The sequence below is a fragment of the Mus caroli genome, unplaced genomic scaffold, assembly GCF_978045245.1.
Source record: "Mus caroli unplaced genomic scaffold, Mus_caroli_1 scaffold_7, whole genome shotgun sequence".
In the NCBI taxonomy this organism is placed as follows: Eukaryota; Metazoa; Chordata; class Mammalia; order Rodentia; family Muridae; genus Mus; species Mus caroli.
Genome location: NW_028227262.1, coordinates 61,016,072 through 61,038,027, shown reverse-complemented (window position 1 = coordinate 61,038,027; position 21,956 = coordinate 61,016,072). Strand labels below are relative to the sequence as shown.

General features: G+C 48.0%; 1 protein-coding gene across 5 annotated transcripts in view; it reads right to left on the bottom strand.

Moving 5' to 3' along the window:
- Window positions 1-21,956, bottom strand: part of Eefsec (eukaryotic elongation factor, selenocysteine-tRNA specific) — a 199,557-nt gene that overhangs the window by 23,656 nt on the left and 153,945 nt on the right. For 3 of the 5 annotated variants that reach the window (XM_021165245.3, XM_021165246.2, XM_085840358.1), the window contains 2 exons: window positions 13,294-13,953; window positions 192-348 (listed from right to left, as the gene is read on the bottom strand). In XM_021165245.3, coding sequence (XP_021020904.2) covers window positions 192-348; window positions 13,294-13,953 — 817 coding nt within the window. The remainder of the gene's footprint in view (window positions 1-191; window positions 349-13,293; window positions 13,954-21,956) is intronic. The other 2 variants (XM_085840359.1, XM_085840360.1) reach the window with 2 other exon arrangements.

Genomic DNA, 21,956 nt, shown 5'->3' with positions numbered 1-21,956 from the left:
AATACTTACTTCATAAGGAAGCTTAGGGTGTGTTCCAAATATTAAACAGTGGTATAAAATTCAACCCTGACCTTGTTCCCGTCTAGTCCCCGATCAGGACCCATGCTTGCTTCTTAGCCAGAAGTCAAAGTTAGCAATGCTGTCAGGCCCTCCATCTCTCCCACACTCTGCAGGGATGCAGCTGCACTCACCAGGGATGTGGATCTTGAACTTGCCACTTTGGCCGAAGGCACTGTCGATGATACCCTGTTCCCCTGTGGACAGCTGCACCTTAAGCCCCACAAAGAGTTGGATGTTGGTCTCCTTTTTGAACAGGGAACGTCCAATCACGCTGTAGTCATCCATTACCTGTCCCCACACAGGAGAGGAGGCATTAGTAGTGCATGCTGAGAACTGATGTGCCCACCTCATACATAATGATGTATACAGAGTAGGAAGAAGGCCTGAAAGATCACACATTCACCATACTCTGTTAACACGGGCACTAAGAAGGGTCAACATTCATGGCAACCTCATGGGCCCCATACTAAAGCCAACATACAAGTGTGCCAGGGTCAGAGAGCCCGTGGAGCAGAGGTGGCCTTGGGTCATATTCCCTATATCAGCTATTCTCTCACCTGTCTCGGCCTTTTCCATAGGGGAGACTCTAAGGAGCAGCCCTGCCTTACCATCCTGTCTTACCCACATGCCTTGGTTGAAGCTCCTCTCTGCTCACTGTGTTGTACCAACTACTCTTTCTTAGCCAGCAATCTGCCCTCTATGATGCCCAATGTCAGTCAGTCTCCAGCTAGGTTTCCTTATGGTCCCTGGCCCCTGCTGACTTGCCAGGTGTATTTCTTCAAGGTCACATCCCTGCTGGGACTGTGGCTGTCCCTTTACCTCTTTGTGGGTACATGTGGGGCACATGTGAGTGAAGTTGTTGGCTGGGGGCAACCTGAATGGATTCTACCACAAACTCTTTTCTCCCATGCATGTTCCTGGAACCCAGCCTGGCTAGCTACAGATGTAGCTAGCCTGTCAGGGTCTTGTCAACAAGAGCTTCATCACAGCTGGGAGTGACATCCCATCCTCTACCTGACTGGTTTTTGCCCTCACCAGCCCACTCTGCAGATGCTGCACTTGGTCACTAAGTCAGACCCTATTATAAAAAGTACTCGTCATTTTGCCAACTGCTATGGAAAATGCACTCATAGACCTTTCATCCATGCACGCTGCTTCTAGAAAACTGCCCTTTAGATATGCCTGTCAAGGTGCTCCTCATTAGTAGTGCCTAGAAGCAAAGGCAGAACAACCCAAAGTCCCAGCCTGAGCATAGAAAAAACTGTGCATGGCTCCTGTTGGCCACCCTGTGACCCCAGAGAAGGATAGGTATGAAGGACATGGGGCATTGGATAGGCATCAGCAGAACTGTGTGCAGTATGGTACATGGAATTAGGAGAAGCTGCTGCCTCAGGGGAAGGGCATGGAGAACCTAGAGAATTTTTCACTGTATATCTTTCCTATGTTCTGGTCTTTGAAATGAAATTACCTGTTCAAAATTAAAGTTAGAAAGTTAAAATAGAGAATTATTGGCCTTTCACTCTTAAAAGGCAAACATATTCTTTCTTGATAGCCACACATAGAGGACATTTCCTTCCAGACACTTTTAATGGTTGTCCCCTTCTGAGGTGCATACCCTGGGCCATTGAGCTATCTCCTGCTAAGGTGCAGAAAATCTCACTGCTAATAAAGATGCCTGGATGGATTGTTTTGAAAAGTAGAAACTGTTTCATTTACCCTAAAACCCTTCTGGAAAACATATCTTATTCTCCTTGATTCATAGCAGTAGATAAAAGGCAACACAAACCTTCTCTCCTGGTGATTGATGAGTTGGATACAAACAATGATAAGAATTACAATCTCCACTTGTGCAGCCCTCTGTAACCCATAAGCCTCTTTCCAATACAGCAACTCCACCTTCCCCTCTGAGATGGCTCAAGCACATTCTCCCAGGGCAGTCCCTGCTCTTGGAGAGTGGGTATGTCTACTTGGGTCTCTGAGACAGCATCACCAGCCTTGTCCTCACTGGCACCCTGAAGTTCCACTGATTTATATACCCCAATTACAAATGGTATACAGTAGAGTCTGTTGCTTCATAGAGGCCCATTCCCACAACCATGTTAGGATCACTGTGCAGAGCAGGGCTCCCTGATCAACAGTGCAGGATCCATTTACTGTTCACCTCTCTAGCCCAGCCTGCCATGGCCTGCATATTTAGCTTAACTGGCCTAATGGGTCCAGCTTGAGCAGTCCAACCATGATCTCATGACTGAAAGTGTTCAAGTCATGATCAGTCTTTGTTGCCATGGGCTGTCTATCATATCTCCTCTGCTCCCTCCTCACCTTCAAGGACTTCATCCTACCTAAGGGGAGTCAGATTTGAGGAGCAGTACACAGTGATCCAGCCCAGGCCTGCCAGGCCCTTTGTAAAGCCTAATGTAGCTCCTTCTATACTGAAGTAGTGGCTAGAGTCCTGCCATGGTACCGAGGCTCACTGGGGACAGATGCACCTGAGACTCAGATTCCCTCCAGCATCACTATGTCCAAGAATGAGAAAGGAGGTCCTCAGACCAAAGTAAGCTCTGAGTTCTTAACATTACCAGTAGGACTTGGTGGCACATGCCTATGATTCCAGGTCTTCAGAATGTCAAGGCAGGAGGCTAATCAATGTGTTCAAGAGAATCTGGGATACTTAGAAAATTCATGGTCAGCCCAGGCTATATACTACTAGTAAGACTCTGTCTTTAAAAAAAAAAAAAAAAGCTCATTACCAGTGCCAAACCAAAACCAAATTCATCCTACTTACTCTTCCCACAAAGACCTGCATTATTCCCAAGCACCTCTAGTGCGACATCAAGGCACACACCTAGCTGGCATCTGTGGGGATGCATGACTAGCCAGAACAGGCCTGGATGGGATCTCAGGCCTCTGTGATCCTGTGGCCTTCCCTTTGTCTGTGTGTTCTCAGGTTATAACTGGACCTTATGTCATCCTTATCCCCTTGTTCAATACTTAAATCAGAGCAGGGCCATTTCCCAGCCCTCCACAGCACTGCTCACAGCCTATGCCACTCACCTGGGGTCTTTCATGTTTACCACCCTCAATATCACATACCTGCTACACAATCACACACACACACACACACACACACACACACACACACACCACACTGCAATTAAACACAGACCTGTGAGGCCTTCACCACCATTAGAGGAAGCTTTGAAATCTGTCACTCTACAGCCTCCAGGCCCCTCTGCCATGCCTCTCACCTGCATCCTCTGTCCACTGGGGGAGTCCTCCCTACTCACCCTGGTTTCACGCTGAATCTTGTTTCAGGTAGCCTTCCCTACTTCCAGGGTTGAAGTGGAACCTCTATTCTGAGCTTGGCTACTCTGTCTTAAAATCCAATATAGTTTGTCCACTTAATCCTCTAGAGGATTAAATGTCCCTCAGGGAAAGGGGTTCTTTTTTATATGCCACACCTCACAGAGCTTGGTAAGTACATGTTTAGAGGGAATGGGGGAAGAACAGTCACCCATGCATAGAACTGAGGGGGAAAGAAAGGGTGGGAAGCTAAGTAGCTCTTTGCTTCTTGGAGACAAACTTTATCATTCGTGTCATAAGTCTAGGGAAGACAGGACTTGTCTACGAAAGGGCCAAATGCTAGCACTGGGCAATGTGGTTTTGTTTTGTTTCCTCTTTAGAAGATAGTAGGGCAAATTCCAATTTAGATGCTGCCTACCCAACCCTGCAGCTTGGTGGCCAGAGCTAGCTGTCCAGTGAGCTTACAGGCCTGGCTTCCTGACATAGAGCTGGCTGGCAGGCCTGCTATACAGTAGCATACACCTTCAGAAGACTCCTTCCTACCCTCTGTTCCCATCTTTTGGCTAGAAAATGTTGTAGCATGTAGTTTTTGCTACCCCACCTTAAGATCCAGGTGGACCGCACTACCAGCCCCCACCCAGATTTCCTTGGATCTACAGATTAAAAATCAACACACACACACACACACACACACACACACACACACACACACATGCACGCGCTCATGCCTGTTAATCTGAAAATGTCTATTCTAACCCAATGTCTGGGCACTCCTAAACCTCCCTGTCACCCCAGGCATAATCTGACAGAGTGGCCATTGGCCACTCCAACTGAACACTCACATGGCTCGTGGCTTTATCTCCTGTTGATACTCTCCCCTCAATGCCACAAAGACATTGGGGCTTCCCTCTTTTCCTAAACCAGGTTCTTGGCAAAGAGCAGGGTAATTCTGTTAACATCAGGAGAATGTCAAAGAGCTTCATCACTTTCTTGCCAGAGGAGTCCCTGAAATTAGTTTTAGTGATACCTAAACAAGGAGGAGAGTGAAGGCCTAGGGCTCCATATTTGTTATGTTCTCTCCTGGCTGACCAGTGGTGGGCAGTCAGTACTGTAGGGCTGCTGGCATGTATGAAGTCCTGTTTACAGACCGACATTACCATATTTTTTCATTATTTTTATTTTTTACTTATTCATTTTACATCCCACTCATTGCCCACCTCCACAATATTTCCTCATCTCCCTTCCCCTTCTCCTCTGAGCAGGGGGGACACCCTGGCATTTCAAGTCTCTGTTAGGCTAGGCACATCCCCTCCCACTCAGGCTAGACAAGGCAGCCCAGCTAGAAGAATATATCATCCCACATGCAGACAACAGCTTTTAGGATGCTCCAGTTGTTTGGGACCAACATGAAGATCAAGCCGCACATCTGCTACATATGTGCGGGGAGGCCTAAGTTCAGCCCATGAAGGTTCTTTGGTTGGTGGTTCAGTCTCTTAGAGCCCCAAGGGTCCATGTTAGTTGATACTGTTGGTCTTCGACTTCCTTTGGAATTTCTATCCCCTTAGGGTGTTTTGTTTTTTAGACAGGGTTTTTCATGTACCCCTGGCTGTCCCGGAGCTCACTATATAGAATAATAGGCTGGCCTCAAACTCAGAGACCCTCTTGAGTGCTGGAATTAAAGGTGAGTGCTCAGCACCACAATATTGTTTAAATATCCAGGTTAAGGTACGGAGTTAGTGGGCTTTTTGTGACCTTCTAAGGAGAGGTTACAGGGCTCCATCTTGCTGGCTGTCCTTTGTTCTGCTATGGCAAGAATGGCAGCTAAAAGGTCTTAAAATCTAAAGGAAGTATCTCTGTCACTTCTACTTTCTTGTTGTATGCCTTGGCCAGAAGATATACTAGCACCAAGTATATTCACTATGTCCTCCATGAACCTGCGCTGTCTTCATTTCCAAGTGTAGGTTAGGCCCTGGGAGGGTGGGGATGGACTATAGCCTCCAGGTCCCTGTGCATTCCCTCAATAGTGGTGGCTGTCTGCTTACAGCTCCTACTACCACTTATAACAGAGTGAATGGCTATTGCACTGTGTCAGATCTACCTAGGAGATTGAGGGTGACCTAGGGTGGTATTATGAGTGTGGCTACTCCTGGGGACAGTGCTGGGGAATAGAGGAGGCCATCAAGCCCATTTTACCATAGCCTGTCAGGTGGGTGCCCTTCTTGCTGTGAAGAGGCCAAATGGAATTGTTCTGGCTAGTCCTCATTAAGACCTAAGGGCAAGGGAAATGATACTTCTGTGAGTGAGCCCACCATGGCTTTCTCTGGTGTCTGGGTTCCCCTGGGCTAATGCTAACTGGCTGACTCAGTGGTTCTGGAGGCCCAGCCCAGGGGTGCTGAGCAGCCTCAACCCTGCTTGCCCCAGCTCAGGGAAAACCCTGTCAGAGAGGAGATAGTCCCTATAGTCAGGGACTCTACTTCCCAAAAGTGGTCTAGAGGGAGGAGGCAGGGAGAGAAGGTAGAGCTGGTAATATGGTAGGACCTGGTACCTAGCAGGCTGCCCTGTCTAGCTAACCATGGTGTGGCACTTGACCCAGATATAAGACATGTCAAAGAAGCCCAGGAATACAACTCACGGACTCTTGCACTGAGAGGAGACTACAGAGAGCAGACACCAGCACACTACAAGGAGAGCCCTGCCAGAGCAGTTGGAGGGCTTGTATTCTGAATCAATCACCGATGTCAATGCCTGTGGGGTTTGCTGGTGGCCCTGTTCCTGGGGACAATGGTGAACACAGGCCAGTGGTCACAATAGCTCAAGTGGGGAACTTTCACTGCTTGCATGAGTAATTTGCTTCATCTATCCGCCTGTGGTTGCTGGAAGGACCAAGCTCCCTCAGCAGTTACAGCTGTGCATCCAAGTCCAACTCTTGTTGCCATGCCAGGAGAGTCCCCATTGTCCCCAGGTTTTGAGCAGGGACTTGGCTGCTGGTGCACATAATTATGTCATTACACGTGTCTCTCTTCCAGGGCTTGGTTCCCAGGATGAGGCTTGGGAATTGCCCAAGTTCTGAAGCTTCGACTAGTTCACTGTGCAGAAAGGGAAGTCACTATGAAGAGAGCTGAGCTAGGCTCCCCACTTTAGTGAGGAGGGAGGGCTCTGTGTTCCCAGAATGGAAATGGTTTTAGTTGCTTGAGTTCTGGCTCTGTCTCTTATAGCATCATGGCCTGGGCCAGGGGACTTCTCCAAACTTCAGTATTTTCATTGTTAGGATTAGCACACTGATACTGGCCAGAACACCAAGACTTGATAGGAGAATGACCATTAGAGCAGACTCTGTATTGGTGAATGTCAAGCTGAAGTGGGGGATGGAGGGACATGTGGAGCAGGTGATCTTCTAGCATACCCAGAAACCCCAGATGCAGTAATTAAGACTTATCAATAGGGAGGAGGGCAAGACCCACATGTCACAGGGTACCCTAGTCTCTACTTCCCTCCTGGACAGTATCCTGGGAGAAGATAGGGACCTCTAATCACAGGAGGAAGGAAGGAACCCCCTGCTATTGAGGTGACACCTCTTCCAGCTCACCCAAAGTCACAGAGGATGACAACCATAATGCTGTGCTCTTTGCACATCACCAGAAAACACCATCTCCTGGTACCTCCTCCCTAAATGCCCGGCCTGGTAGAAGGCAGAGGCCCCGGGCTAACCCGTGGGATGGGGCTGATTCTTGCTTTACCACTGTAGCACCTGGGCAAGCTGATTCACTCTGCTGTACCTCAGGCTCTGCTTCTGTAACACAAGACACAGGTTTCTGCTTTTCAAGGGATAAGACAATGTTCCTGGCATCGAAGACTGTGAGAAACACGCAAATTCTCTGTAAGCTCTGTGTAAACCTAGGGAAAGTAAGTTAACCTGCAATGGTCTCATCTCATCAAACATACTCCAGAGGCGCAAGCCTGAGGCCTGGTGCCAGTCACTGACCTGGGACAGCTGCCCTACACCTCTACCTACCACAGACTCTCAGGCCTCCTTCAGGCGAGGCCTCCTTCCTCTCTGAACATCCCTTACCTGATCTATATGTGTAGCCATCACCCGAGTCCCCCCTGGGTAAATAAGGCAACTGCTGGGGCTAAAGAGGTCCTAAGTGACAGCTCCCTGCCAGCTGCCCTCCACAGAGAAAAGGGGGTGCGTATCTTATGGAGCACTGGCCATATGCTAGCCGCTTGGTCCTTCTTACATGTAGAGCACTCTTACAGGGGAGTTGGGTTTGAGGAGTGACATGTCACAGCTATGCTAGACTGTGCCTTAACTTAGTCCTAGCTTCCAAAGCTAGCTTTCTACTGTGTCCACCCACAGACCCTGCATCTTCCTCTGGACATGAATGCAGTCTCCAAAGCAGTGAAGCCTGGCTCCAGCTATCAGACTCTGACCCTGGAAGAAACCAGGAGAGATGCTGGGCTATGGTCAGGTTAGAACATGAGAAAGCAACCTGTCAAAGTGGACCTTCTTAATCTCTGCCTCCTGGGACAATTCTATTCAAGGGGTCCACAGCCTCCAATCTGTGGCTGGGAGCCTATGGGCAAGAACAGCAAGACAGACAGAATGGCCAGGAAGCAACTCCCTCTAGGGGTTAGGGTGTTACAGTTGACCTGCATAGCACCCCCCAACCTGGGCTGTCCCTGCTCAGAAAGAAGCAGGTGGTAGGTTCCCTGGGGCCCTGAGCAGGCTTAACACACCATCAGCAGTAGAGCTAAGTAGAGCCAGGAGCCTGAGGCAGTGCTGGTCAGACTTCAAAGCTGGCCAGTGCTCCTGGTGGCGTCTGTATGTTTACACTTGGTTGGGTCCATGCCTCAGGCTCCTGAAGTTCAGCCTGAGGCCTTTTTGGTTGGCGCCATGGGGCCAGACCTGCAGTAGCCAATATGCCTGGTTTGACCTTCTCCCCTCTGTAGTGGGGACAGTTTCTTGTCATTACTCAGCTTGGACCCAGGGATGTGTGCCATGAACAATGCTCATGTGAACTATGGTCATGATGCACAGGGCTTAACAAGGGCCGCCTTGTGACTGGCAAAGCACCAGCACTTTCCATGTTTGTTTATCTCCTTGCCACACCCTGGGGCCCACTTTAGTGCTGTGTACAGCATTGCCTGGTTCTATAAAGGTTCTAGATCTAAAGAGATTATGTAGTAAGAGCTGGCAGGACCTTTCTCCCATGTATCATTATTTATGTGGGGCTGTGTGAGCTGCCAGGTGTTGAGGACCACAGTAGGTGGGAGGAGGTGGGTGCTGGAAGACACAGAGAGGGTGTCCTGAGTGCAGTTGCTGCTGGACACCTGCCTCACCTCTTGTTGGATGGCAAGGGAAGCAAAGCTGCTATGGGGGAGAGATGTGGCTCCATGGATTCTTGTGACCCAGATGGACTAGGTCAGGAGGCCTTGAATGACAGGATGTGGCAGAGCAGCTGAGAGCTTCTACACTAGCTCAGAGTTAGGCACTGGTTGGCCTCTGTGTCACAGAGCAGCTCCTGGACCTGAAACCCTCAAAGGCCCTCACTCTTCTGTGCTTTCTCCGTCTCAGGTGGAATTGTGTTCCTCCTTTCCCGCCTCGCAGTTTCCCACCCCCTCCATGGGCTTTCGCCCCTGTTGGACCACAGGCAGACCCACTTTTCTGGCCCCTAGCTTAAATCAGCTTGTGTAAGTCTGATGCATTAGTAGCTTGTTGAGGACAGGGCCCAGTGGTTCTGCCCAGCTTTGACTGGTAACTCATAGTTTGGTAACTCATAGTTTCTGTCAGACCTTTATAATCCACACTACTATGTAGCTAAGTTGCGCACTTCATCTGAAAACCAATAGCCTTGTCACCCTAGATTCCTTTTGAGCTTTACTTCTAACGTGCTTGGTTCAGGCTGTAACTGTGCCTGTTGCTGCTTACCACCTCTTTGTTACATCTCTGCCACTGCCCCACATCTGTTAAAGGTGACTGTCCACTCCTGTGGTCTTCCTGCTCAGTCTCCTGACATCTTTTATTCTTTACTTTTGCTTCTTAGACACAGCGAATCAGTGGAGTTTGTGTTTTAACCCAATCTCCTAGTCTGTCTTTGTAGCTGGAATTTATTTAGTATGGTAAGTACTTCTTAATTTTGTCCCCTCAATCTCTGTCATCATTTTTAGCATTATTCTTGTTTTTCTTATTTGTGTTGATTTATCAAGTTCACTCCAGTTTTCCTTCTGTGAATAAGCACTTCTTCCAACTCTTCCATTCCACTCATTCTTTCTTTCTGATCAAAATCTAACTCATGGTTTATATTATCCATTTGAACAGTGCACCTTTACACGATGCCCCTGTACCCATGTTTTAGTCATCGCCCAGATGGGTCAGCCTGTGGAGCATCTCCAGGGAGCTTCCAGCCCTTCAGACCTCCCCTTCTCCTCCTCCTGAATGATGCTCCAGAGGCCTTTACCTCTGTAAGGCCCTATCCCATAGCTTAATTCCTGGGCTGTGGAGCAAGCAGAACAAGTCAGCTTTAGCTATGACCAGGAACAGCAAACTGGCCAGAGGGTCAGACTCTGCCTAGACCTGTTCTTAGATGGCTTCTGAGTTAAGAATAGCTGTCTGTCTAATGAGCTGAAAAACATTTTTAAAAAGAATATCGCGTGATACATGAGATCTAAGTAAAAGTCAAATTTTAGTGTTCACTAATGGGATGTTTTATTTGAGCACAACCATATTTAGGTGCAGTTCACAACTGTTTCTGGGTGTTACTGGCAAGAAAGCATTTAAGACAGAGACTGACCAAGACATTCAGGGACTTGGAATTGCAGGAACATTGATGGCCAATAGCCCACCGCACCCTACACTCCCCTGAAGATTTATTTATTTATTTATTTTTGCTTTTGAGACAGGTTTGCAAGTTTTCTCAGCCTTTCACTTTTCATCCTGTCCTCTTTGGAAGGAACTCATGTGCAGTTTATACTTAAGTGGAAAATCACACTTCACTGAAACTTTGTAAATTTTCTATGTAGTCCTGGCTGGCCTGGAACTTGCTATGTAGTCCAGGCTAGTCTTGAACTCACAGAGATCCTCCTGCCTCTGAAGTGCTAGCGATTTTGGTTAGCAGTGTGGACTTCTCATGTAAAAACAAGACAAAAATGGGCTTTAAATGGCATGCCATGGAGGTTCAGCAGGGTATGGGACATCATCTTATGGAGCCCCCACTGGCAAAGCCTTGTGTGTTATTATTTATGTGTTAGCTCAACATACCCTGACATTACAATATTGCTAACTCGCAGAATAACAATGATTAGAAAAACAAGAACATTTAAAATAGCGTATTTCATCATTGTAGACACAAAATAATTAAAAATGGGAATGGAGCTGGATCCAAAGTTTCTGGGTGGCTCATTTGTTAACTAAGCAAGGAAAGCCATTTACCAAAGGTAAGTTAATTAAAATGTATTTGATTGTACCAGTTGGGAAAAAAAAAGGATCTGGAGAAAATAGGCTTATTTAAGATGACTAGAATTGGAGTAAGAGCTCAGGCTGGGCTCAGGTACCACTCACTCTCGGGAACACCCATATGTTCAGGCACCTGACCTGCACAACAGAGCAAGGAGAGCACAGAAGAGACTATGTGCTCCCAGAGTTAGCATCTCCTGGGTCCCAAGCACTGCCTGCAGAACAATGCTTAGCACTATTTTGATGATCTACTATTTCATTCTCAGCCTCTACTGTGAGGATGATCTTGGGCTACCTTCTGTATATCTAGGGCTAGATTACACACAGAAACTCAGCAAAGCTGACTATCAAAGAGGATGCCTTTATAGGTAGCAGAAACAGAAGGCCAAGGTGCTTAGTCCATGCTCAGATGGGAAGTATCCACTCATACATGTCTATGAAAGTAGGACTTGGCTTTACTAGCAACTCAGAACACCTCAAGGGCCTGAGCTGACCGAGTGTTCCTAAGACAGGGCCAGTGCACTGAGTCTATCCAGTATAGTAGGGCATGGGGAAAGATCTGCCTAGGGGTATCAGATTTAACCTCTGTAAGATCACCTGACCACCCAGAAACTTCTTTGGCAGAGGCACACTTAGGAATGTTTGGAGTCAGCCAGCACAGCCAAGGATGGGGGTTCAGGATACTTTTCTGCCTTGCAAAGACCACCTGTGGGTACAAGCTCTACTCTTTTGAGCCAGAGAGTCTATCAATGCCCTTCTGCTGTAGACAGGCGACTCCAGTTTCTTCAGCTGTTCAACATGGACTCCCTATTTACAGAGACCTTTCAGGCCTTCATCCTTGAGTTGGGGCTACATCATTGGTCCCCTGAATACTGAGGCTTCTAGCAGCTACAAAGTTTTGTAGCTCTCCAGCATGAATATGACCACTGTTGGACTCTCCAGACTTGAATCTTGTAAGCCAATCCAATACATTGTTTGTGTTCTCTCTGTCTCTGTCTCTGTCCCTCCCTCCCTCCCTCTCTCCCTCCCTCCGTCCTTCCTTATTATTCTGTATTCAATTTCCTTAGAGAACTTGCCTAACATAGCTACCCTTCAGAACAACCTTTCTGTTCACTTGGGAACTCTGCTATGTTCTAGATTCACTTCATGCTGTGAGGTCAAGATTGTCTACATTCAAATGGATGTGTTTATTAAGACCAAATAGCCATTCCTGGTGGCTGGAGAAGTCTGTGGCTCCCAGGGCTGCCAATGTGGGGACTAACCCTGTGACTGCAGGTCTATGGTCTGATGACTCTCTGGACTAAGTGTGAAAAGGCTGGTGGTCCCGGACTGCCTCAGACTAGTGGTAGGACATAGATGCTGCCAGACCTTTTCTGTTGTTCTTGGGAGGCCTGGGTCACTTCACAGTGTGTTTTCTTGCTCCTCACTAGTGCCTCCCAGTTCTCTAAGGAAGTGACAGGCCTGAGAGAGAACAATTAGACCTGGAGCCATACCAAGAAGACATTATTCTCCGATAGATACTTTACTACAGAATAATTACACCCTATAATGCTGCTAATAAATCAAGTTGGGTGAATGGTAACGCCCACTGTATCACCCCATCTGCAGAAGCATCTCTGCTGTGCTGAGGTAGATGGAACTCACCCAGGCCAAGGTCCTGAGCTGTGGGTCTAGATGAAGGAGGAGAGGTGGGGAAGGCAGAGAGCTTTAGCGAATACCCGTGAATTAGAAAAAGATAGTCCTAGGAGTGTATGCCTGTGTGTCCCAGGTTTGTACTTCACTGGGTCAGGCCTTGTAATAGCAGCTGCACCAAGATGGGGAGGAGGAGCTGTCTTTGTACTGATCTGGTGGGAGCCCAGCTATATCTTGGGACCACACACAGCTACTAAGCTCCATGGTAAAGTCAGAGGGCCAGGCAGAAGAGACAGTGAGGCCTGGACATTGAGGAACCCTTCATTCTAGGTCTGGACTGCCATTCAACAAAAAGATGTGCCAACAGTTCAGGAAAGATACCACATTTTGCAGATTCCAGTGATAGGACAGGATCTCAGAACTTTGTCCAGTCAAAGTGACTCCAATGTGCCCAGATGGCCAGTGACTTTTCTGGTTTTTCTTTCCTTATTCTTTGTATCTCTGAACCCACAAGCCCTTTCCTACCCTGTAGGTGAAGTGGACCTGGACTGTCCCAGGTATCCCCCACTGGTTATGAGAACCTTGTCTGGGCCTGGCAGGATCCAGTGGCATGAAACACTGGGCCTAGCAAAGGCAGGAGGCCTTGGGAGAAGCTAGTCTGCTAACTTGGAGAATCTGGCTATAGTCCAACTCTATGAAGGCATGATGGGAAAGACTCAGGCTGCTTTGTACCCTGGCCTTAACTATCTACTCTGAAACCTGAGGACATTTGACTCTGGTCCCAGCCCAGACTGTGGGCCTAGTACTGAGCAAGGAGAGGAAAAAAACCCAAGGGCTGTGCTTACCCGCTCCACAAGGCCATGCTTGTGCTTCAGCTTGTAAACCCTCAGTGCTGGCAGGAAGCTCTCTATGTAGTTCTTGTCCTCCAGCCCTTGCAGCAAGACACCGTGGAAGGCCAGCCGGCATGTGTTGGTGTGAATGTCGGCATCTAGTCTGGAGCCAATCACCAAGCAGAGTCGGGGGCAGGTGACTGGCTTCTCAAACTCTACCAGGGCCCACTGCTGCCGGGGGCAGTGGCCCCCTGGGGCACGGCCGGCTTTGGGGTCTGCCTCGCCATCACCTTCTGTGGCTGTGGGCATGGAATCCTTGCACAGGTACTGCTCTTGGAAGAGGTACTCTCGGGAAAGGTCGAAGGAATCTAGCATGGGCTCCAAGTCAAAGTTGTCAGGAGCAGGGCTGAAGAACAGCGTGCGACCCATGACTGTCTCATGGCCAACGGTGATATGGAACTTGGCCTTGGTCTGCAGGGGTCCTCGGAAGTAAGGGATCTTCTCCACAGAGATGAGGGCTGCGTGAACAGTGTGCAGAGACTCGGGTGCACATACCAGCCCACGCTCCAACAGCTTGGGGTCAAACTGGGTAACACAGATGCCCAGTCGGTCCCCCTGCATGGCAGAGGTGACGGGTGTATGGAACATCTGCATTGACTTCACTTTCTTCACCACCTGAGCAGGAGCAAGAGGGAGAACATGTGAACCCTTAAGTCTTGCAGCTGGGGCTTAGGTCATTCTTCCTCTGTAGCCCTAGCATCCGCCTACCCCCAGCCCTAGTAGAGGTCCAGGCAAACAGGAGAATGGAGGCCAGGGTTCAGTCAGACCTCTGTGGGCAAAGAAAGAAGCATCCCAAAGAGCCAAGGCCTAGGATGCAACACTAGATAGACCACTTTTCAAATCTTATCCCTATGCCAGCACAAGAACAGTGGTCACCTCAGTCCCCTCTGTCTCGAGAAGCTGACTCACCCAGATTATACACCCTTCAGCTTCTTCCTTTTCATCAGTCATTCCAGCACATTCTAGCCCTCTGTGTAGCCTTGACATCCCGCTCCTCAGCCTATCAGTGTGCCACTTACATTGAAGGCTTAGGTCCGATGCAAGGCTATAGAGTCTGTGACTAGGGGCAGGACTTGTTCTTGATTCCTGAGGGGCTGGTCTCTACCTCTCCTCACACATGAAACTCCCACTGTCTAGCTTGTGTCTGCCTGCCAAGGCTGAGGGCTCTCTAAGAAGGGTCTTCCTCCAGTTATTCTACATGGTCTCTGTGCCTACTATGTGTCAGCCTCTATTTCAGGAGATGGACTAGAGCTAGCTCTGTTCAAAGAGCTCAATATTTAGAAACAAGAAAAATGATCTACACAGGTCACACAGCTATATCAATGTTATTTTATATAACATAAACTAGTGTATAAAAATGTGTTGATATTTACCAAAACACAATTCTACAATGTAGGTGCATGAAACATGAGACACATGACAAGGCCTACAGTTGGGCAAACTCTGTTTTTTGTTTGCACAGGCAGGCAGAGGAGCACTACAGAATCAGCCCCTGAGCTGAGGCCTATAAAGATCCAGAGCAAAATAGCTTTAGGCAGAGATATCAGTAAGGACCAGGCCCAGAGATGGCGCTGTCTGTGAGGCTAAGCAGTCAATAAAGAGGCAGGAGGGCTCCTGGAGGCCAAAGGTCAAGGCCTAGGCGCCATGTATATACAGGGGCCTGCCTGGAGTCACCGGAAGGGGCAATGTGATCTTATCTCAGTTTCTGAAAGGTAACACTGAGTCCATACAGAGCTGACTTCTGCCTTCACAGCCTGCAAATCAGGAGCAGACACAGCAGAGCCCAAGATGGTGGGCATACCTCCTAAGCCACATTCATGAGGTGCCATCAGACACTTTCTGCTGAACAAAGCAGAGTACATGAAACCCATTTCAGAAAACCCAGCAAAAGGAATAGAATGAGCCTAGATTTTTGTGATTCAGCTACCAGCAACCCTGTCATCAAGGCTGGAGATGGGCGTCCACACTTTTCCTCCTGGATAGAGGGTAACTGCTGCACTGGTGGCACTCTGGCCCAGAGCCTTTCACCAGAGTATCAAACTCAAGTGTTTGTTTAAAGATCATTGACTCCCCACCCACAGGGTCAGAGGGCAGAGAAAGTGAGAAGCAGTGTCAAAAGCTGCCGCTCACATCAATCAAAGGCAAATGCAAGCCTTCTCTGAGGTGGCCCAGGAGGCAGTGGGGGATGGGGGCAGGGTGCTGAGGTTGTAAACTCACAGAACATCTCCACTTCCAGGGGCAGTGCTCTACCCTGCAGATCCCAGGAGGAAAGTATGTCACAGCCTCACCTGGGCTCCTGGCTTATGACTTTCTTCCCCTTCTTTTCAGCTTCAGCACTAAGAAGGACCTTTTGTCAACTAAGGGCCCCTTTACATGGGTAGGCTGCCACAGTGCTCAGACCTTGGCCACCTGGTAAGTACTCTGGAGAAGGTGCCCCTCCCCACGCCTTCAGTGAAACTCTCCATACAGCCCAGTTGTACAGCCTCCACATCCCACATGCTCAACTCCCTTTAAGCCATAAGCTATATCTAGAGGCCTCTGAAGTAAGTCTCCCACACAGTGATTCTGAATCTCCCTGTGGTTTGCCAGGATTTGCTTCCTGCTTAGGTTTCTTCCTCCTGACAAAGTCTTGATATCTTGACCTGAGCACCCAGGGCACTATGGGAAGGTCTTTCCTACATGCATGCCAAGCAAAGGTGCATACTCTGATCTCGTTCCTGCTTTACAGGGCAGTCACCACTTCTGCAAGGTGGCTTAACTCTCAAGGCAGTGAGTACCCACCTGCAAGCCTATCAATGACTGTCCCTCCAGAACTCCAATGTCACCAGTCCTGGATCTTACTGTATAGTCCCTGCAAGCATGCTGCATGCGGTGGTGCAGGACCCGCTATCTAGAATTTGGTGCTCAGTGTTTCCTCTCTTTTTCCACACATGTATGACTGTATATAGGTGTACAACCCGTGCAGTAGTAGTTGCTGACTACACTGCCTTATGTGAGTGGCTGTGCTTTTTGAGGGAGTGCCCTGTATAGAGGTTACTGAGAATGCCTACATATGCCTCAGGTACCTGAGGGGTAAGAACCTGCAGATCACTGGCTTGGACTGCCTGAGCTAATTATGTCTAAAGTGCTTGCTGTTGTTGCTGGAAGTGCTGAGATGAGTGTCTTGTCTCACAAGGATCTCACCAGGCACCTATATGCAAGGTGGCCTCTCTAGGACTCAGATCCCGGAGCAAAACTCGAAGATTTCAGAAGTGAGGGTTCAGTTCTGCTAAGCACAGAAATATACTTCTACCATCAGGGTATGATCCTAGCTGCAGTACATCTTTATAGTCTGGCCTTGTCAGATTTCTTAGTGTTTGCCAGTCAGATCTGGGTGTCTCCATTTCTAATTCAGATGTGGGCTATAGGTGTGATCTACTCGAGGTCTTGCTGCACCCTCAGTGCCAGCACCCTTACACCCCACAGGTCAGCATGCATCCAGCCCACCTGAAGAGATGGACTGCCCCTTGTAGCCACATCACACCCTGCTGAGATTCCAGACCTATCTAGGCTTGACTAAAGCTTCTTCACAGAGATGGCTGGGGGGCTTGTTGTTCCCACCCAGCGCCAGGCGGACTTCTCTCACAGCATGCTCTCCTTTCAACGGGCTCATGTTCTCAGGACTGAAATAATAAAGAATGCTTTGCGAGGGCAGAAGAGCAGAGAGGCAAATAACTGAAGATCAAGATTCCAAGGGCCGACACAGGAAATTGTGAAGCAGATAAAGATGGGAACAGGCGGCATGCTGCTACTCTGGCTCTCCAGGGCACATGCACACAGTATCACCAGTCGTACGTGAGCTTGCATTCCACCCAGGGAGGCTAAGAATAGAGGGCTGACCTAGACACTAACAGTACAGAATCGGGCTCTCCTTACATTTGTTCCTTTTCTAGTTTTGTGAGACTCTAGCCACTCACTCAAGGACCCCTGAGCATTCCTCACAGATGCAGGTGGGTGGAGCCAGCACATGTCTATCACTTAGCATGTCTGCCATGTATTGCTCACATGAAATTCCAGGCCCAAGAAACCAGCAGCATTGGGTCTATGGGATCTGCTACCTGGAGATGGGAACAATAGCTCAATCTACAACTAATGAATGTTAATTGCACAACTGTGGGGAAGTACAGTGAGAGAAAAGAAAGTAGGCTTTAGGAGAGTAGCCAGCATTCCTGAGGAGGTAGCACTGAGTTGGGACCAGGAGGAAGAAGTACCATGCACAGGAGACCCAGCAGTTGGGGCAGAGCAAACCTAAGGTTCCTGCAAGGAGAGCCTGGTACTTTGAGAAGCTAAAAGTGTACAGGCTGCTGGGGGTTTGTTTGGGGTATAAGGCTGTAGACGAAGGGAAGCTACCTTTACCATGTCAGAGGGACAAACCAGTGATGAGCCTGGGAAGATGCCTTTGAGTTTGTTTTCTGAATCAGAATTTTGTTATATAGCCCAGGGTGGCCCTGAACTCGAGGTTTTCCTGCCTTAGCCTCTTGAGTGCAAGGATTATGGATGTGTCCCCCATGCCTGACCTATGTGCATCTTTAAAGGAATACTTTGGCTACAGAGTAGAAAACAGATGGAAGAGAAATGAAGCAGGACAGAGGGAAACTGGCCACAGAAGATCCTCAGAGGTCGTTCTATTTTTGTTGTCCTTAGTGTATTTTTGAGACAAGGCCTCATATTCTGAACTCCTGACTCTCTAGCTTCTATCTCCCAATATTATAGGTATGTGCCATCACGCCTAGCTTCAGAATCTATGTTAGGATGAGGAAGACATGGGGATCAAGGACACATTCCAGGTCTCCAGTGGAAGATCTGTCTTGTGTTGGTTGGGAACAGAGGCTCTGAGCTCAGGAAAGGTCTCAGTGTCATCAGGAAAGGTCTCAGTGTCACATAGCCAATGGCCTTGCAGTAGAATCCTGGAGAAGAGAGGCCAGTATTAGATGACAGAGTCCCATCCCACCCCTAATGGCCTGGCCTCAACAAACCCAAAAAGCTTCTTAGGCTTCATTGTCTGAAAATGGTTGCTCTCATTTCCAGATCTTAGATGAAATGTGTAAGCTCCTTCCTTCTCCCCATCTTCACATAGTTATACCTCTCTCACCAAGAACAATAGCCTCACTTTTTAGATGGGTACAGCATAGCCTTACCATGGCCCCTTCTGTGGTTGGTCCTGCCCTGCTTCTCTGGTGAGCAGTCAGAACTGCCCACAGGCTAACAGGGCTGGGATACTGCTGTGCCCTGATCTCAGTCCTGCTGAGAAAATAAGGTGCAAACTCAGGGAGGATGCAGAGGGAGGAGGAATATAGCAAGCAGGCAAACCATGTTCTAAAACTCAAGTTTGTGCTTGCTAAGCACTTTGGTCTTTTCTGATTAACAAAGAGGCTTTGCCATCATTTGGGTCAGTTATTCTACATAAAAACCCTACGAGGCAGGTCAATATTTTTACATTCAATTTTATGGATGAAGAAACAGAGGTTTGTGATGTCTCCAAGGTCACAAACAGACTGAGACTTGGGACAATAAATGCCAGGGCTGCAAGGCAGGCCTGACACTCAGTCTCATCTTTTGAGCAGCTGAGCAGAAACAGAAGCCCAGGCCACTGGAGCTGGGCATAGATCACCCTCCCTACCAAGCTGCTGGGGTGCTGACCTATAGGCTACAGACTCTAAGTGGACAAAGTTCTAGACAGGTTATCCCTAAATATCACACTCAAGTTCTTGCAAAGGTATACTTGTGGGTGAGGAAGGATATGGGAAAGACTTGCTGTGAAAGCTTCAGTAGTGCTAGCAGACACAGCCAGGCCTACCTACCCCTAAAATCTCACTTTGAGCCACCTTGCTGTCTGCCCTGGCAAAGGGTAGCAACCCCTCATGCAACTTAGTTTTCTGAAGGTTGTGCATGATGCCACCGCCTGGAACAACTCAGTTGAGTCTCTCACTACTTTTTTTTTTTTTTTTCATGTTTTTAGATAGTCTTGTGCAACTCAGTCTAGCTTTGTACTCACCATGTAGAGGACAATGATCTTGAACTTCTGGTAATCCTGCCTCTACCTCCCAGGTGCCAGGATTATCTGGTGTGTGTGTGCGCCACCACATCTGGTTCATGTTGTGCTGAATATTAGTCTAGGTTGGTCCTCTACCAACTGAGCTATATCCCCTGTGATAGCTACTCTTGGTTGTCAACTTGACTACATCTGGAATTAACTACAATCCAAGTGGCTGGGTACACCTGCAAGGGATTTTTCTTAATTATTTGAAGTAGGAAGACCTACCTTTAATCCTGATTTTTTTTTTTAAGGTAGGAAGATCTACGTTTAATCTGGGCCACACTTTCTGGAGGCTGCCTATATAAGGACATGGAAGAAGGAAGCTTTTGCTCTTTGCCTGATTGCCCTTGCTCTTGCTGCAAGCTCATTCTCTCACTCGCATTAGAGCCGACTTCTTCAGGATTCCAGTATAAATACCGAAGACCAGCTGCGACATCCAGATTTTGAACTGAGCAACTACTAGATTTTTGAACCATCCATTGGTAGACAGCTATTATTGGGCCAGCTGGACCAGAGCACGTAAGCTACTATTGTTTATACATATATTTCATTCTATCAGTTCTGTCCCTCTAGAGAACCCTGACTAATATACCCCCAGTCCTCTGCTGCACTATTTTTCAGGGAGACAGTTCAGATAACTTACCATCAGCTGGTGTGCAGATAAAGGAATTGCAGATGTATTTCATGCAACTCTCATGGAAGAGTCTTCTAGCTTGCTAATGGTGGTCTCACTACATAGGTCAGGAACCTGAGGCCTGCCAAGGTTAGAAACTAGTACCAGAACTATGACTAGGATAAGATGCAACACCATACAGAGGGCTTTAAACCCTGGTAGCCCTTGCCAGGTGAGTCCAACTTAGCATGCTCTTTTGAGGAGCAGCCCTCCAGATTTCTGCATAGTCCACAGGTGCTTGTGAAGCTGACAGCCAGAGCTGAACATACTTTGCAACATGCAGTAGATTCTGGAGAGGTGGTACCAGCTATGAGGAGACTGGACTGACTGTACCCAATCTCACTGTTAATGAGCCTGTGCCTTGGCCGAGGTCAAGCACAACTTTGCTGTGACTTAATAAAATGTAAATCGGGGCAGAAAAGAGACACACAGGTCTGACGCTAATGAGCTTACAACAGCAGGCTCAGTTACTTCAATTCAAAGAGGCTCAGACGAGAGGGGAAAAAAAATGAAATAAGCTTTTAAAGATCAGTCTAGGTTGGGCTCCATCAGACCTAACCCATTTTGTTTAATAAGGTTTCAATTTGGCTGCTCTTATTTCTCCTTCTTTGAGCAAGGCTGTGCACAGATAAGACATTTTCCTCCCCCTAATGCATTTAATCGCATCACACTCACTCACTCACACACACACACACACACACACACACACACACACACACAAAGGCAAACTCAGGGCTCTGTGTGAGGACAGCACATATGAGCCTCCGGGGGATACCAGGGCCTCCCTAATGGCTCCTTGCTGAGAAGCAAAATGCAGGTCAGTTTGGGGCATTTATTCTAACCAGTTAGTTTTAGAGAAATTAAAGCCAATCAAAACCATAGAGAATCAAGTGTTATCATCACCTGCATTCCTCGGCCAGGACTTGACTAAAATCCCAATCCTATTCCCCCTCCTGAGTGTCCTGTAGCAACTACCCTCATGAGTTCACTGTGTCCTGTTTTATATATTTACATCCATGTATGTGTTTCTGAGTAGTAGACACACTTGTTAGTATATGATGGCATGACATCAGAGTTTAACTCTACTACTGACCCTCTTTCTTTGACATTATATTTCTGACATCTATTCATATCGGGCACACACACATATGGCATGTATCTATATATGCTCTCTTGGTGTTCATGGTATACACTTGTAGAAGTCAGAGGTCAATATCATATGTCTTCCTCAATGCTTTTCACTTTATGTCAGACAGTTTCTCACTGAACCTGAAGCTGACCGATTCAGCTACACTAAATGGTTGCCAGCCTCAGGAAGCTGGAGCTGGAGCTAGAGCTACAGACATGCACTGCCATAAGCAGTGTGTATATGGGAATTAGAACTCAGGTCTACAAGCTCTGTATGCACTGAGCAACTCTCCACCAAATCACTTATTCCCACCATAGATGTTCATGAGGGTTACAGCTTCTGCCATGAACAAGCCTCAGCTTGCACACAGACACAGTTTCTCTAGCACAGTGGGTATGCTTCTGATTTTATCAGGTCTCATAGACTGCTCTTGGCAGTGGTCAGCTATATTCCTATCAACAATACAAGGGAGTCTCTCTCCTACATACTGACCTGGGGCTGCAGGTCTGCTGCTCTTACTAGGCTGATAGATAAACTCAGTGTTTGCTGCCGTCTTAATGTGTCACCCCATCACTAGGGACAGGCCTGTCCAGAAGGCTTCTCATTTGTCCTACTCCCAAGTACCACACATAAAAACTGCTTAAAAACAAACCAACCCACCTGAGAACAGTGTTCTGTGAATATGCACTCCTGAGCCAAATTCAGTCTTTACGGAAGGGAAGGACAGGTGAGGAGGTCTG